Source organism: Amyelois transitella, chromosome 7 (genome assembly GCF_032362555.1).
Source record: "Amyelois transitella isolate CPQ chromosome 7, ilAmyTran1.1, whole genome shotgun sequence".
In the NCBI taxonomy this organism is placed as follows: domain Eukaryota; kingdom Metazoa; phylum Arthropoda; class Insecta; order Lepidoptera; family Pyralidae; genus Amyelois; species Amyelois transitella.
In genome coordinates this window covers 9,611,439-9,627,881 of record NC_083510.1, presented here as the reverse complement: position 1 = coordinate 9,627,881, position 16,443 = coordinate 9,611,439, and the positions used below count along the sequence as shown (strand labels likewise).

Here is a 16,443-nt window from a genome sequence, read left to right as displayed (position 1 = left end):
TTCTGTATTCCTACATAGGCACTCTATTGTACAATTATAATTCTTCATTCCTAGGTGTTGCGCTCAGAACCACAGATTAAAAACTCAGAACAATCAATCATTCCACATAATACAACGTGTTCTCACTTTTTAGAATTTTGTTTTTTTTTTTTGTATACTTTTTGAATTTTATTTTTTACAAATGAGCCGAAACATTGCTGGAATAAGTTTGATAAATATAGATAGATTTCGTTAATCACCTTCAACTTCAGGTTAGGTAGGTACCTACATATGTTATAAACATACACAGTTTAATAAATCTGAATTCCCATAGGAAATGCTACAAGTTTCCCATAGGATTAGTTTTCTACTGGATGTGGAGACTTCATATGCAAAAAATGGACTAAGAATTGAGGATGTTGAAGACTGAACAAAGTAGAAGTGTCAGTAAGTCAGATACAAGGCTAGTTTTTAAAATTAAAAATCTATGTTGAACTCTGCGGCGTCGACCCTTATTAGAATAATAAAATCAAGAAATAAGATAACAACTACCTAGTTTTAATAACTAGGTATCAAAACAATTTCGTTCCGAGTAATAGTATATCTACTACCGTAATAACTTCCGTGAGTGTCTTATCACGTATCAGTCACTGATATAAAAAATAGATCTGTTACATATCGCCATCTTTTGACCAGGCACAAAATAAAACATACTTTATGAAACAAAATATATTTAATACCACCTTCATTTTACAAATTATTTCCTCAGTATTGGCCTCGTACGGCGCTGACTATAACTATTACAAAGGTATGTAAAAGACACAACCGTATTAACAAAATGTTCTAATTGTTAGTGCCTTACAAAACAAGGAACGTTAGATATTATTTACAGAAAAACTTACATCAACAACAGGACAAACACATACGAGGATATTTTCATAACATAGTATATTTACCGGACATTTTTTATTCAATGTTTATGAGGACTAAAATATTATTTAATAGATTTATATCCCCGCATGCGCCGCAATTTCTAATCTTCAAAATCACTTGTAACTTCCTAGTATTGTGAAAATGATATGCATGTTACGGTGAAACATTGCCCCTGATAAACAAACTCTAAATAAATCTATCTTTCCGAGTAAAGGTAATTATTTAGCGATAAAATTAATTCGTTTTAGATGATTAAAACTTATTAAGAAATCACAAGGTCACGAAGGACTTGAAACTGTTGTAGCGGACTCACATGCAGTTCCATAAAAAAGTCGTCCTCAAGAGCGTAATTAAAATAAAATATAAAACCACGTGAGCGTCCGCTTTGCAATTTCAAGCCTAAGGGTCAATGCACATAGCAGACCGGCATAGCAGAAGCTTTTTTTATGGAAGTACTGCACTTATAAATTAGAAATACGGAATTAATTGCAGCGTTCTAGGTCCATTTCTCGATAACGATATCCGATTGCAGCAATTTTACTATCATTTGACATTCAAGAGAATGCTACCTAGCGCAATACTGTTGCGAAAATTATAGCAAAAGTCCTGATTAAATTACGAGAGAGGGTAAGAAGGAAAGTGTCTTAACAACAAATGTGAAAGTGTCAACTTTACATTTTTATGTAAAGTTGACACTTTCAATTGTTTTTCTGTCAAATATTGATATAATTTCTAATCAAGGGCAAACTGACTTATATTATTTCTTGTCTTACAAGATGTTTTTTTATTGGAGTCGAATACCTATATTTTGGCAAAACATGACTGATAGAAAATAAAACATGTTCTATTGCACGATTGAACTAAATAGCATATGTTAGTATACTCCCAACAGGTACATCTGACAAATCTAAGTTAAATCTATGACTTAAAGTTACATTAACTAAAAACCGTTGTGTCTAAATCAGGCAATTCAGTCTCTTAAGGCGATCTCCAACCGCAAATAATTGCAACGTAAATATTTGTATAAGTATCAATAAGTTTCCTTAGGCTGCCTTCACACTGGTGCGATAGTAGGGCATGCCTTCTCATTAAATAGCCGCACGACTTCGAAAATGCGAACGTTACGAATCCAATGTGGAGGTCCTCGTGGACAGACAAGTCCGCTGCTTTAGGCCATTACGACCTTTTCTATAATAGGTACTAAATTATTTTTAAGCCAGTGGGAGTAATTTCACATTTTCTCACGCTGAAGAATGAACTCAATTGTTTAATCTCATGAGTACAAAGTTGTTCATTTTCATTATGGTCCTTGTAGAATTACTAAAACTGCCAAAAAATAACCTTGCCTGGTAATTAATACGCGATGATCGCACCATTAAGTCAACGTAGATCTACTTCCTCTAAGACGTAGATACAATTCGATAAGTACTTAGAAGATAATGTTTTAATATATTTTAGTAATATACCTATTGTAGGTATGAAAAAGGCTTGGAACTGCGACGCGCCGTTCCCCAAAAAATGATCCTACGCGAGACATTTTGTATGAAACTGCGCGGGCGTTGGCTTACTCCTCCAAATGCTTGGGTTTTCACAGAAACAGTTGTTCGTTATCAATTCCAAATAATACATTGATTTCGATGTGGCTCAAACAATTCAAGTGTTCAGAGGAGTTTTAACGCAGTTACAAAGGCTTTAATTTGAAGTCTACAGAAAAAAAATATTTTTGCTATAACTGTGTCCCGTGGATTCACTCATAACGAGTGATATTATGGGAACAGTTTGCGATAAGCAGCATTTGAAATTTACCCGCTTTTAAATTTTAACGTTACGAATCCCTACAATAAATATTATCGATGTATATATATTTCATATAAGTAATTTAATAGCGACATTTTGCCTGAAAATAAAATGTTTATTAAACATACTTACCTTATTCGAAGCTTATTATATGAGAGGGGCAGCTATTTCCGGTCCTAGTACTAGTCTTGACTTCCGGTTTAGGTCCACGCATCCCTCCTTCCGTCTCCTACCACGCCTCCCCCCACCAAGCGACACTAGCGCCACCACAGGCAGTTGGATTTTGAAGTCCAATATTTTCCTCATTGAGTAGTTTTTATAACACCAGGTAGATGTATAAACTAAGCTTCGAATAAGGTAAGTATGTTTAATAAACATTTTATTTTCAGGTAAAATGTCGCTATTAAACAGTACTGTACCGTTATTCGAAGCTTATTATATGAGAGATTTGTCTATTATCGCCTGGTGGTCGCTAGGGAACGTCAATGTGATCAAAAAGACTTTAAAGTCATCGAACCTATATTTTTATTAAAATATAGGTAGATGGTATAGGTGCCAGCAGTGACGAGGCATAGGTGATTATTAATGTTTTATTGTAAATCAACACATTGTTACTATATGTAGACAAATATATAAATTATAACAAACAAAATTATAAAAAGAAAATATGAAATCTGAGCATATGATTTTCTAATTTAGTGTATTAATCAATCATCTGTAGGAGTAAACAAAGCGGAAATAGAGTGAGCATGTGCTGAGGAGGGTGTTAACTCTCTCCGATAAAATCTAAAGAACGTATTAGCAGATTTCCAGTTTCCCCTGGAAAGTATGTCTTCCAGTTGGAAATTTTCTATCCAACTCTTAGATGCAACAGCTGATCTCAGACTTCCTGGAGTGGCTTCTATTCCCGCGTCATTAAGTAGTTTCTTCACCCAGCCTCCGATAATTGTACGCGAAGCGGGTTTAGGGGTTCCTGTTATGGTTACAAAAAGACAATCACTTTTAGCCCGGGATCTTCGTTCTTGCGTAAGGGCAATTAGATGTTTTACCCAGTATACTGGACAGAGTAGGTTATTCTCCTCATTCGGCATCAATTTCCAATTGGATTGTCGTCTTTTATCGGTATCGGTTTTAGAGCCGAAGGCAGGTGTGAAAATTATTGCATCTTCTGACACTGAGTAGTATTCAGGTGAAATTCTTAGTAATGTGAGGTCATGCACTCGTCTTCCTGAACAGAGTAGAAGAATGGTTGCTGTTCTTTTTGCTGCCTCTAATATCTCAGATTGACCGGTCGCCTTTATGCTCAAAAAGCGAATGAGGATATCCGTATCCCAAATGGGTGGTTTACTAGGTCTAGGGGTCGCTAAAGCAACGGCTTTTAGCACTTGCTTTACCAGGCTATTAGAGCTTAACTTCTCTTGGCCTTCTGGGTTGACAAATGTAGAAATAGCAGATTTATGGACAAGAATAGTGCTAAGTGAGAGCTTTTCTTTTTGGTGTAAGTCGGCTAGGAAACGCGCGAAATCAGATCCCGATGGATTATACATATCAATACCTTGTTCCTTTGCCCACTTTATCCATCTCTTCAATGCGGGCCGATAAGTGTTAAGCGTGGACCTACGCCAACTTGATGACAGCAATTCACGTTGTTCTGTTGACCAATTGGTTAAGTGTTGACTCCACCCCCACATTTCCATATCTCCTAAGTCATTTCTAATGCTTTGGATGGAGGTAGTCCTGTCGATAAGTCTATCGGAACTTAGCGTAGATTTATTACGATGAAGGGGGCAGTCAGATAATCCGCTGATGCGTTGTTCAGATGTGATGGAGGAAACACCCATGCTAGGTGGTAAGTCCATGTTTTGTTGAATGCATCGTGAACTTGCGCTCGGTCGTCCGTTCTGTCGAGCAATGTGTAGGGAACTACGTGAGCCCGACGTGATGTGAGTAGATCGATTACCAGATAGCCCCACTTTTTGAACACCTTCAGAGTCATAGCAGATTGAAGGTGAAGCCATACTGGGGAGGGTGCACCCCGTGACAGACAGTCTGCTTTGCAGTTGAAACTTCCTGAGATGTGGTAAATATTCAGGTGAATATAGTTGAGTAGTTGAATTGCTATTAAGCAAGTAAGTTTTATCAGGTCTGTGGATTTCGTTCCCCCTTCCTTGCGGAGGTAGGAAACTGTTTCGTTGTTTCATTTCATGGCCAAGGTCGTAGAGTTCAGGTGCCGACCGTGATCTTTTAATGCATTGATAATAGCGAGCATTTCCTTCGAATTGTAGTGGAGATGCTGCTGGTTCGGTAACCATGTACCTTTGAGCAAGTCCAGTGCGAATGTTGTCTGGTTGCGTAATAATGCTCGATCCTGATTTACTAAAAGGAAGTCGTTTAGATACACTAGTACTAGAGTTCCTTCGTTTTTCAGTTGTTGTGTGATCCAATTCGTCATTGTTGCAAACACTTTTGGAGCAGAACTGATCCCGAAGGGCAAGCAGACCATTTGTAGGAGCTGATTGCAAAAAATCAGCCTTAGGAACCGTCTGTGACTCCTGGCGATAGGTAAGTGGAAGTAGGCGTGATGAAAATCGATATTCATCATCCAGTTGCCTGATTGAATGAAATTTGGTACCTTTTGAATGTTTATAAGTCTGAACTTTCCCGGACAAACAAATTTGTTCGGGTTTTTTAGGTTGAATATGGGCCTTGACGTGCCGTCGCCTTTGGGGCATGGAAATATTGTCGACACAAAGCTGGGTGTGGACTTTACCGTTTCCAATACTTTGTTTTGCTCTAAAAGCTTTTTTATAATGGCAGCAGCTTCGCCTATGTTTCGAGTTTGACGTCGGAAACTTGGCATTCTCGGTGTAGGCCTTGATCGAAGTGGTATTCGATAGCCTTTTAACATGTTGAGGATGTGAGGCGGCGCCTCTCGATCCTGCCAGTGACGAGGAAACAGACTGAGCTGACCGGCACGGAAGGCCTGAGAAGAGTCAGTATCTTTTATTTGAGTCTCTCCTATCCCGGCGGGATGAGGGAGAGAAGGATCTGTTACTCCTGGGTTTGTCCTTGGGTCCTTGTCCTGGGTTTCCTCTTTGACTCTTATTTTTTTCCTGAAAGGAATACTCTTTTGTCTTCTTTGACTGTGCACCTTTTTGCTGGCTGAATTGAGGCTTTTTCTGGGTTGTGCCATGCGCTGATGTCCCGGGACCGTTCTGCGGAGCAGAGTTGCGATCCCTGGTTTTCTGCCAGAAGACTTTCCTGATGCCGCCAGCTTTTTCCAAAGCGGTGCTAAATCTTTCAGTTTCAAATAAGTTCGAACTTGATGGAGGTATTTTCCGTAGACAGCTTTTATGAAGCGGATCCTTCACCAAAGAGAGGATATTTTCTCTGCGTTGCTGAATAATCTCCGCTCTATGCCCACAAGCTAATTGCATGGTCTCGTTTGCTGCTTTACTGTAACCACTTTCTAAAAACATGCTGTTTAATTTTTCGTGAATTTCGGTGTATGTTAGTGAACCATTTTGACTTGCTAGTAAAAGGAGATTTTGCATCTCTATTTGTAAGGCCTCACCTTGTTGTAACAAAGCAAATGTGATGCCTGCAAATGCCTTCTCCATGTTGACATATGATCTGGAATTGTCGTATTGCTTTACCTCATCATTCGCTTCTAAGCTGGTAAAACCCGGAGAGTGCAAGCAGGTTTTCTGTACGTCAGCATAACGCACACTGTTCCAGTCAGAGCTGTTAAACCGCTGTAGTTTCATTAATTGTTGAAGCATATGATCAGGGGTGTTAGGGATAGCAGGTTCTTTGATTTTAGTGCTCAAGGTAAAATTGAGCTTTGCTTGGTTAGAATCTGGACAAGAACCATGATGTGATTGATTGTCTGACTCATATAATTCCCCACTGACATAAGGGTCAATGCTATCATTACAGGATGGAGTATTGTGTATGTTAGTTGTAGAGGCTACGTGGCTCTTAAGTTCATTTACTTCCCTGATCAGCTTTTTAAACATGCGGTTACTCACGTTAAGCCTCTGTCTTTTCCTCTTTTTGCGTCCATGATCATTTGATGAGCTAGATGAGGATGAACTGGAGTCTGAACTCGATGATTCAGAGTGCTTCCTTTTATTTTTCGCTTTCGGGCGATCGTTTCCAATTTCACCAACAGTGCGCTCTGTTGGGGTTTCTTCATTCATACTGAAAGAAACTCTGAAAGAAACCTTAACGAATTACGGGCTTTGAACCCGTCCGTGGACGTTAGATATGACAAAGGAAATAAGTTAAAAACAATTTACGAACAAAGCGTTTGGAAAAATAACCAAATGAACTGACAAAAATATTGAAGGTAGTTTTATATTTTATTAGATAGGTAAACCAAAACACTATCTATGAACTGTATCACAGTTAGAATATCTGTTGTTTCGAACAGATACGGAAGTTTTAAGGAGAAATTAATAATTTAAAAGTACTCACAGTTTTTTCGATATGAAATACCTTTTACAATTTCTCAAATATTTTTCCTTTTACAATTTCTCCTAGAATATTTGACTAGTACCGATTATGCGGTCACAAATATGCGTAATGCGTATTGTAGAACCGTCTCGGACGGAAATAAAAACGCCAATGAGGAAAATATTGGACTTCAAAATCCAACTGCCTGTGGTGGCGCTAGTGTCGCTTGGTGGGGGGAGGCGTGGTAGGAGACGGAAGGAGGGATGCGTGGACCTAAACCGGAAGTCAAGACTAGTACTAGGACCGGAAATAGCTGCCCCTCTCATATAATAAGCTTCGAATAACGGTACAGTACTGTTTAATATATTATATAAGGTTAGCATATTAATTTATAAATAGGCATAGCTTAAGTTAAAACACTTATTCGCCAAAGTATCTAATAAAATATGAAAGTGCAAAAATTAAGGATGAAGCAACAGTGGTTGAAGATTGAGAGGTAAAGTAAGAACTATCGGATGCATACGGGGTACTAATATTAGCATTGATTCGTTCTTAAGTGTTATTTTTTTTAAGTTGCTAGTTTTAAGTAAGCTGCCATTTCTTAAAATACCCCACTATATCATCGCTTACAATTCGATAGCTCGTGAAGCATTACTTGAAAATTCTCATATTGCAAGTGCATAATTAGCTGAAATAGAAGAACCTGTCGGACTGGACGGACATTCTTAATTGCTCTTCGTTATAAAAAACAAACGCTTACTTTCAAATGACACATTATCATGACAATATGTTTCAAATTAAGGGTGAATGGTGCGTAAAACATGAACGGAGTCGCACTTAAAACGAATAAAAATTGACCAATCAGGTAACTTTGTCGGTCATGGAGAGATGCTATTGGTTGACATCACAATGCTCCTAATAAGTGATCTTAAAAGGTCTATTTAACCTGGCACGTAACGTGACCAAAAGTATGTTTTTATATTATTCTTGAATATACGATTATAATAGAGAAGCTGCGAAATAGCGAAGCAAAATATAAATAAAAAGCAGCGTTAACAGAATGCGAACAATTATGCAGATTTCAAGTAACATTTTAGATAATATTTACAATATAACTGTTTTGGCACTGAAATGGGAACAATTAACTTTTTAACTGAGTTGGTGATTTAGTTAACACGTTCAAAATATGATTTCACCTGATTTAACGCTTCCGAAGTTATTCGATCTAACAAAAGATCGCAAAGATTACCCTGAACAATTTAAATAGATGTTTAATATTAAATACATATACATATAATACTGTATTTACAAAAATATTTGTATATAAAATTATTGTTATGTTTTTATGAGATAAGTAGAATGAAACGTGTAAGAAAATTAAAAAAAACCTGGATTAAATAATAAACTACTTAAAAGTACTGAAAATACAAGGGGCTCCTTGTACCTACTTTGAATTTATGGTTACAGCGGTGGCTGATCCTTACAGTTACGCCACTGATGTTGTTTAAAGGGAATACTAGCTTTTATCAGCTCATAGAATATCAATTAGATTAGAAATCTAATCTAAACCGTCTTGCCCAAGTAAGAAGAGGTCAAAGCAGAATTAATAGTCATGCTTGTAGAAATTTTCTTGGAGAATTCCTATCTTGTGTTTAGTTTGTGGCCTGTGGTAAAACGCTAAGAAAATGGCGGAACTCGATCAGCTGATCATTGTGGTGACGAAATAATCACTGTCATTCATATAACAACCAAAGTCTGATATCTAAATCAATAAAAATATAACCGTGACGAAAGACACTTTCTACTAGCTCCAATGGTAATGAAACGAAATTAATTAGGTACCACAAAAATAAAAACAATGATTTTATTATTTTCCGGGTCGGCGTCCTATTATAGGATCTAACTCGGCATGAGGATGACGAAGAAACTATTAAATTTCTGATCCAAAATCCTGTCCTTATTAGTCTTTGGTGTAATTATCTCATAAAAACATAACAAATTCCCCAGAAGGTTGATTTGACACAAGTTTGTACATTTTTCCTATGATTTTTTTTCTTCAATGTTACTTCATCGCCATTACCGGCTTCGCTTAGCTCGAAGTAAATGGAATCCTTCAAAAAGATTTTACGGGAAAGGACAACAAATGTAACACAATTGAAACTGGTTGCGTTTTTGTTTTCGTACTGGTTAGTTTTTCTATACCGTTTTTTTTCCATTGAAATCAGAATTGCACTTAATTTTTTTTATGAAGTGACTTCCTTACTAACTTCTTACTTTGAATTAAAACGCGTCATTTCTATGCGACAACGGACGGGCCGACAGATTATTTGATATAAATAACTATAAAAATTAACCATAAACTAAGAAAAAGAAAAACAATACGGCAAATATTTATCGGCTAAAATTACGGTGTCTAACGGTAGTTATGTAATAGACAATAACTTACTACTTATATAATTAGCTATAATTAACATCAGTTCTTATTTTCATACCGAAATACAAAAAAATATTATGACGCTAGTACCTATTGAAACATATATTTATTTAAAAAGAAACATTATGTACACTTAAATAAATCAACTGGCAAGTACTAAATATAATACTGTATATAAATTATAGTTTTTTTTAATCTCATTATATTTACAGGACGTCTCTTTTTACATTAATGACGTAAAATTACTTTACTATAACTGGACTAACAAGCCTTGTTCAAAGACCTCTTCCTCATTTCCGCTACAAAAATCAGAACTAACTTCAACCTTTCCTAATAGCTAGTCTTTTTACGACTATAATTATTCGACTATTAGTCCCTGTCGATTTGAACAAGTTCGATATAAAAAAAAAAAAACAAAATAAGGGGCTAATTCACTAACTTTAAAGATGCATATTGTCTTATCTACCTCCCTCTCCGACTCTTAAACTAAACAAAGAGGTAGAACAAGACATATCGCTTATCAAGGTTCGAATAGCTCAGAGACCCAACTTAACTGAGAAAAATATGCTACTTTTAAATCATTTCAAAAAACTTTGAACGATAAATTGAAGTAGTTAATAATATTATAATTCCGAATATATACCATACTAAAATGTTTTCGTTATTCAATTGTGCCAAACCTGTCTCTGCAAAATGGCGACCTATTGGTAAAGGCAAAGGCGATCGTCGGTGTTGCCAGGCTAACCCAAGTGTTGCTGACAATAGTATGTTTTTTTTTCTTAACGGGGTGAAAATTTAACTTTCTCAAACGACAAAGACCGATAGACGGTGTTTTTTTTGACTAGCTAACTGGCATAGCATAGACGCATTCTCAAAACAATAAAATGCCGTTTCTTCAGTCGAAAAATTAAACTACATAATGCTATTTAAATATCTCATTCCAAATTTCAAAGTTTTGGCGCTTTGACTATGTAGTTATAAATAAAATGGATTAGAGTCGCTACATTTTAATGTTTCGTATTAAATTTAATTTTTATATCAAAATCAATGAATTTGGAGTGTAATTTCAAATAGCAGTTTGTAGTAAGTTTAACTTGATATAATATTGTCGTCAAAATTTTAATGTGTTCTACTGACACGAGCCTTATATTGATTGTAAATACGGATCAATTTACAATACTAGTGGTAAATATAACATCTATTGGTGATTCTTAAATATGTTTGATTTTAATGACTAATATGACAAAAAGGGATCGATTAAAAATATTTTTTAATATTTCTGTGACATTCCGTCATATATTTTTGGTGTGTCCTCTTATCAAATTATTTCCCATTCGCGTACGAATGATTGATAAAGGGACGGGCAAAATGGAAATCACATGTTCCTATATTCAAAGCAGTTTTAACACTGCAATGCAATTAAAAGTTATAGGACACATGTGTTTTAAAGTAAAAATTGGGGAATAATGATATTAAAATCCATTTAAATTTGGATACACATTGTATGCGTAATCTGACAATGATCACCTAGTCACTTTTCTTCTTTCGATGAACTCGAGTACAAATTTGTATTAACGAAATAAAAATATCGAACTTAAGAGTCTTAAATATGATTATTGCTTTGCATTTATATAGGTAAAAATATCTATATTTCTGTAACACTATGGAAGTCACGAATCTTTTGACACATGCCGCCTTAAAACACTTTATTGCACATCCGCTCCAGAGAGCTGAGGATCAGTCTGTCGTGAATTTAAAAATCGAAGAGCACGAACAGAACATTTCTTTTAAAATGAAATTATGATTGGTTCACACAGCCATCCCCGGGGGAACGGCCGGCCCCCGTTCGCTATGATTTCTTGTCGAAAAGTGGTAGTTTAGACTTAACGGCGCCCTCGCAGATCATCAGCCGCTGCTGCGCCAAGCACTTTCTGCCGCAACCGTCGTCCACCAGCTCGCACAACCGGCTGGCCCCGACTCCTCCGCGATGCTTCACGTCGACAAAGTATTCCTTCTCCGCCCGCTCCCCTTCTTTTCCCTTCCCGAATTGCAACATCTCCATTTTGCTCCCGCTCATTTTAAACCTCGAGTGGCCCTTTAATGATCTTTCGCATTTGAAATCGGCGCCCTTCCTCTCGAAGTATTCGACTATCTTGGAGATCTGCGCCGAGCGGACGTGCCTCGGGATTCTGTCGTCGCAGTACAAGCTGTCGGAGCCGGCCAGAGACGCCACATCCTCCGAGCTGTCCGTGTATACCGATGACGTCCTCTTGCCGCTCAACAACGGCGGCGCCAGCGGGCCGCGCAACGCGTAACCTAGCTCGGCTTCGTCGAGCGGCGCGTGCGAGACGCAGCCGCCGGGGCACTTGGCGCGGCCGGCGCAGCAGCAGCGCGTCAGCACGTGGTACTCCTTGACGCGCTCCCCGGGCTCGGGCGTGGCGGGGTCCGAGTCGGGGCGCGCGGCATCGAGGCGGCCGCACAGGAAGGGCGAGGCGCGCCCCGGGGACTCGTCCGCCTCGTCCGCGCCGCGCAGCGAGCCCAGCGGCGTGCCGCCCGCCGAGTCGTCCGCGCCGGCCGCGGCGGGGCGCGGGCGCGCCGGCCGCGCGTTGAACATGCGGTCGTAGATGAGCAGGCAGTCGGAGCACATGCGCACGCGCTCGCGGCCGCACTCGGAGTCGGCGTCGGTGTCGCGGCTGGACTCGTCGAACTCGTCGTCGAGCGAGCGGTCGGAGGCGGCGTCGCGCTGCCACCACCAGCAGCGGTGGCAGCCCATCAGCGAGCACGGGCACATGGCGCCGTAGCAGCAGTCGGCGGGGTGGCGCGGGCAGAAGTCCTCGTTGGCGACGGAGAAGATGCCGCTCTCGCAGGAGCCGCGGCGGCGGAGCTCGTTGCCGGGGCGCGGCGCGGGCGGCGCGGGGTCGGCGCGCTCCACGCTGTTGCGGCGGCTGAGGCCCGGCGAGGAGGGCAGCGAGGCGCAGCGCGGCTCGTCGTCCGAGAGGTAGGGGTCGCCGAGGCGGACGAGCGGCGAGGGCAGCTCCACGCAGGAGGAGAAGGCGCCGGCGCGGGAGTGCGGCGGGAGGATCTTCTTGACGCCGCGGAAGCTGTGCAGCGGGCGGCGCGCGGGGTGCGGCGCGGCGTGCGCGTCCCGCAGCAGCATGATGTGCGCCAGGCGGTGCAGGCGCGCCAGGCGCGGCGGCGCGGGGCGCGCGGCGCCGGCGCCGCCCAGCGCGGACGCGGAGCGGTGCGGCGCCGCCACGCCCGCGCCCGCGCCCGCCGACACCCACTCCAGCTCCGACAGCGAGCGCCGGTGCTGTACTGTAACAGAGGACGGGCACGTTACTAGAGATCATCGCCTTGAAGTTGTGACTACTAATGAAATGCGAGTGAGAACTGACGTGGATCGTGTATGGCGTTGCGCGGACTGCCCTCGGAGCGGTACCGGTGCGGCCGCCGCCAGCCCAGCAGGCCGGGGCACGAGCGCGGGCCCGACGACTCCTCCTCGCTGGAACACAAATATCATCAGCATTGGCAACGTTGTTGTCAAAGAAAATAAATAAACAAATAAAACTACCCTCTCAAAACAAAACTTGATTGGAATGACAGCAAGACAGACATATGACTATTATGATGTAGGTAGGAGCGACATAGAAATATGAATTTTACAGCTCTCATTCCAATCATAACATTTTAAGAATTTATAGAAAGAAATTGTCGTAGTGGTTGGTATCCCTGCCTCTTCTCTTCTTTTCAGGTGAACTACTATGAGAAGGGTATTCATCTCGAAGGGGTAGTAGCCGATGATGTTAAGCCCCTAAATTAATAACTCAAAAGGACTGAGCTCTCTGTGACCAACATATATTTTCCAATATTCTGCAATTAATTCAAAAGTCTGCAGTGTAATTCAATTAGGAACAGCAGTGACTTTAACTGTAAGTAATGTTTGATCTAATTTAAAAAATGCTCACCTCTCGTGCGTGTTGTTCGGCGTGTGGCATCCCCATGCAGCCTCGTCCAGCCCCTCCTTCACTTCGGCGAGCTTGCTCACTATTTCCGGGAATAGTGGACGCGCCTTGGGCTCGTACTGTGACACGGTAATACATGAGAAAATATAATATTATGGTTCTCAACTCTGTCGGAAGGAGACGGAGTTGAAAACCTTTGCAAATCTATCCGAGGACGTCAAAAAGGAAAAAATAAAAGCTAAAATCTGAAAACAGTTTTTAACGAGCGAAGGACTATCGCCGTTTCGCATCATATTATGACGTGTAACGGGACAGCGATAGTTTTTCGCGCGATAAAAACGGCATCGCGCGTGACTTGCTAGGCTTGTTTTTTGGTTGGCGGTCAGAACGCAGTCTACCTAATCAGTTTTGTTAGCTATTCCTAACCTGGGCTTTGAAGCAACACAATTATATATAGTTGTTGAAATATAACTTGATCTGTCATAGAGACAGAAGAATGGCATTACCTGTATCTATGGCGTACGAGTAAGTGCGAAAAAGACAGACATATTGTACGCATTTGTCACCTGTCACAAGAGGTATATGAAAACCGGGCAACCCCCCAAATGATGACAAGTCACAAGCATCGATGTACAATCCCAATAAAATGTTCCAAACAAATTCGTCCATCCGTTCAAAAATAGATAATAATGTATTACAGTAAGGCACACGATCTTCAATTATAAAACCCTTTTCATTGTGAACGAGAAGGGTTTGTGTGTTTGATTGCAAAAATAAGTTTTATTTTCGATGGTACATATCTATAAAAATTACGTATAAAATGGTAAATCTATATTATCGTTGATCGAATGTGACACGGTATAAAATAAGTGAATAATTTGGTGGATACTCACGATGATGATGCCGTGTGGTTCCCGGCACCAATACAAAAAAGAATGGGACCACTCCATCTCTTTCCCATGGATGTCGTAAAAGGCGACTAAGGGATCGGCTTACATACTTGAGATTATTTTTTAGACGATGGGCTAACAACCTGTCACTATTTGAATCTCAATTCTATCCTAAAGCCAAATAGCTGAACGTGGCCTATCAGTCTTTACAAGACTGTTGGCTCCGTCTACCCCGCAAGGGATATAGACGTGATTATATGTATGTACGTATGTATACTCACGATGCAGCAATTGAATGCGAGTCGCAAGAAGTCGGGGACGGTGGTCTCGTCGCAGAGCTCCACGAACGCCATGTAGTTGAGGCCGAAGTTGTCCGTGCGCGGCAGCACGTCCGGGTCGGCGTCAACCTGCATTGTACAATTTATAATTGAATCGTTTCAGTGCCCGTTTGAAATTGGATGTTACAAAGTAATAATATGTTAAAGAGCTCGGTGTTCGAACGGTTAAGGTGCCACAATAAAATGCACAAGAAATGCGTGTGTGCCCCCACAGCGTTCAAATCCTACTCAGAAAAAGTAATTGGCTGCACCAATGACTTTTCTGAGTTATGCATATTAGGTTGAGTTCCAACCGATGCTCTTAGGGTGAGGGAAACATCGTCAGGAAACCTACAACATACAGGCAACACCCAATCCAGGATCCACGATCAAACTCTTACCCCGGGCTCCTCTCCAGAGTGGTGAGGATGTTACCGGGATTTTTACCCGGAGTAAGAAGAAGACCAATATGGGCTAGGTACCCCTGCAAGCGTTATTACGGACAGTTGCAAGTCGCTTCGTGTTGAAAATTATAAGGAGGATCTAAGATTATAAGGATCCCAAGCTCGTTTCTAGAGACTGGGACGAACGCCAGGATGAAGAATGGCATGTATTATACACTCTGTGTAAATTGAGTGAAATAAGAGAAATTATTCTTATTCCAATAACTACTGATACTAACCCTGGCGATGAGTTGGCACAATATGATGCCGTATGAGAAGATGTCAGACCGGTGGTCGTACCAACGCCCGCGCAGGCATTCCGGGGACATCCACCACGGCGAACCCACGCTAGGTAACCGGTAACCGTTGCTGGAAAAATTTATAAAATGTCATATAAAAAAGAAGAACAAAGCCTTCAGAAAAACTTCTTTAAAAGGTACCGAACCTATGCCTACAATATTACTTATGAAATAAATATAAATAAATAAATATATACGGGACAAATTACACAGATTGAGTTAGCCTCGAAGTAAGTTCGAGACTTGTGTTACGAAATACTAACTCAACGATACTATATTTTATAATAAATACCTATATAAATATAAAAACAATCAGAAAAGTTCTTTTCTCATCATCCTGTGTCACAGACAAGCGTACTACCGCTGCGCCACAGAAGCCGTCAAATATAGGTTAATTCATATAATTCTAGAGTATGCAGTGACTACTATGGTACTACAGTGTTATCAAATTCGCGACTCATGAACTTGTACATAAGACTGCTTGTAATTATATACCTGATTAAGAAAATTAAAGAATACACGTTGTATATTTATGTGTGTGTAGAATGTACGGCACTATTGCGGGTGCTTACGTGATGATACCCCTTGCGGGATAGGCAGAGCCAACAGTCTTGTAAAGACTGATAGGTCACGTTCAGCTGTTTGGCTTAATGATAGAATTGAGATTCAAATAGTGACATGTTGCTAGCCCATCGCCTAAAAGAATCCCAAGTTTAGAAGCCTATCCCTCAGTCGCCTTTTATGACATCCATGGGAACGAGATGGATCCTTTTCTTTTTTATTGGTGCCGGGAACCATACGGCACTTACCTAAGCTTAACCCGTTCAGTAATTTTGCTTCTGTCTAATGAATACCTGATGAACATGAAATTAAAGTTGATAAAATTATTAAACTATATTAAAACATAAATACATACATATTATCACTTTTA

General features: G+C 40.4%; 1 protein-coding gene across 1 annotated transcript in view; it reads right to left on the bottom strand.

Moving 5' to 3' along the window:
* Positions 1 to 9,255: 9,255 nt before the first annotated feature.
* The window catches only part of LOC106130173 (uncharacterized), a 68,658-nt gene continuing 61,470 nt past the window's right edge, over positions 9,256 to 16,443 (bottom strand). The window contains exons 5-9 of the mRNA XM_060945296.1: positions 15,453 to 15,582; positions 14,735 to 14,860; positions 13,567 to 13,682; positions 12,997 to 13,103; positions 9,256 to 12,916 (exon numbers count right to left, since the gene is read on the bottom strand). Of these exons, the coding sequence (XP_060801279.1) occupies positions 11,451 to 12,916; positions 12,997 to 13,103; positions 13,567 to 13,682; positions 14,735 to 14,860; positions 15,453 to 15,582 (1,945 nt within the window). The 3' untranslated portion in view covers positions 9,256 to 11,450. The remainder of the gene's footprint in view (positions 12,917 to 12,996; positions 13,104 to 13,566; positions 13,683 to 14,734; positions 14,861 to 15,452; positions 15,583 to 16,443) is intronic.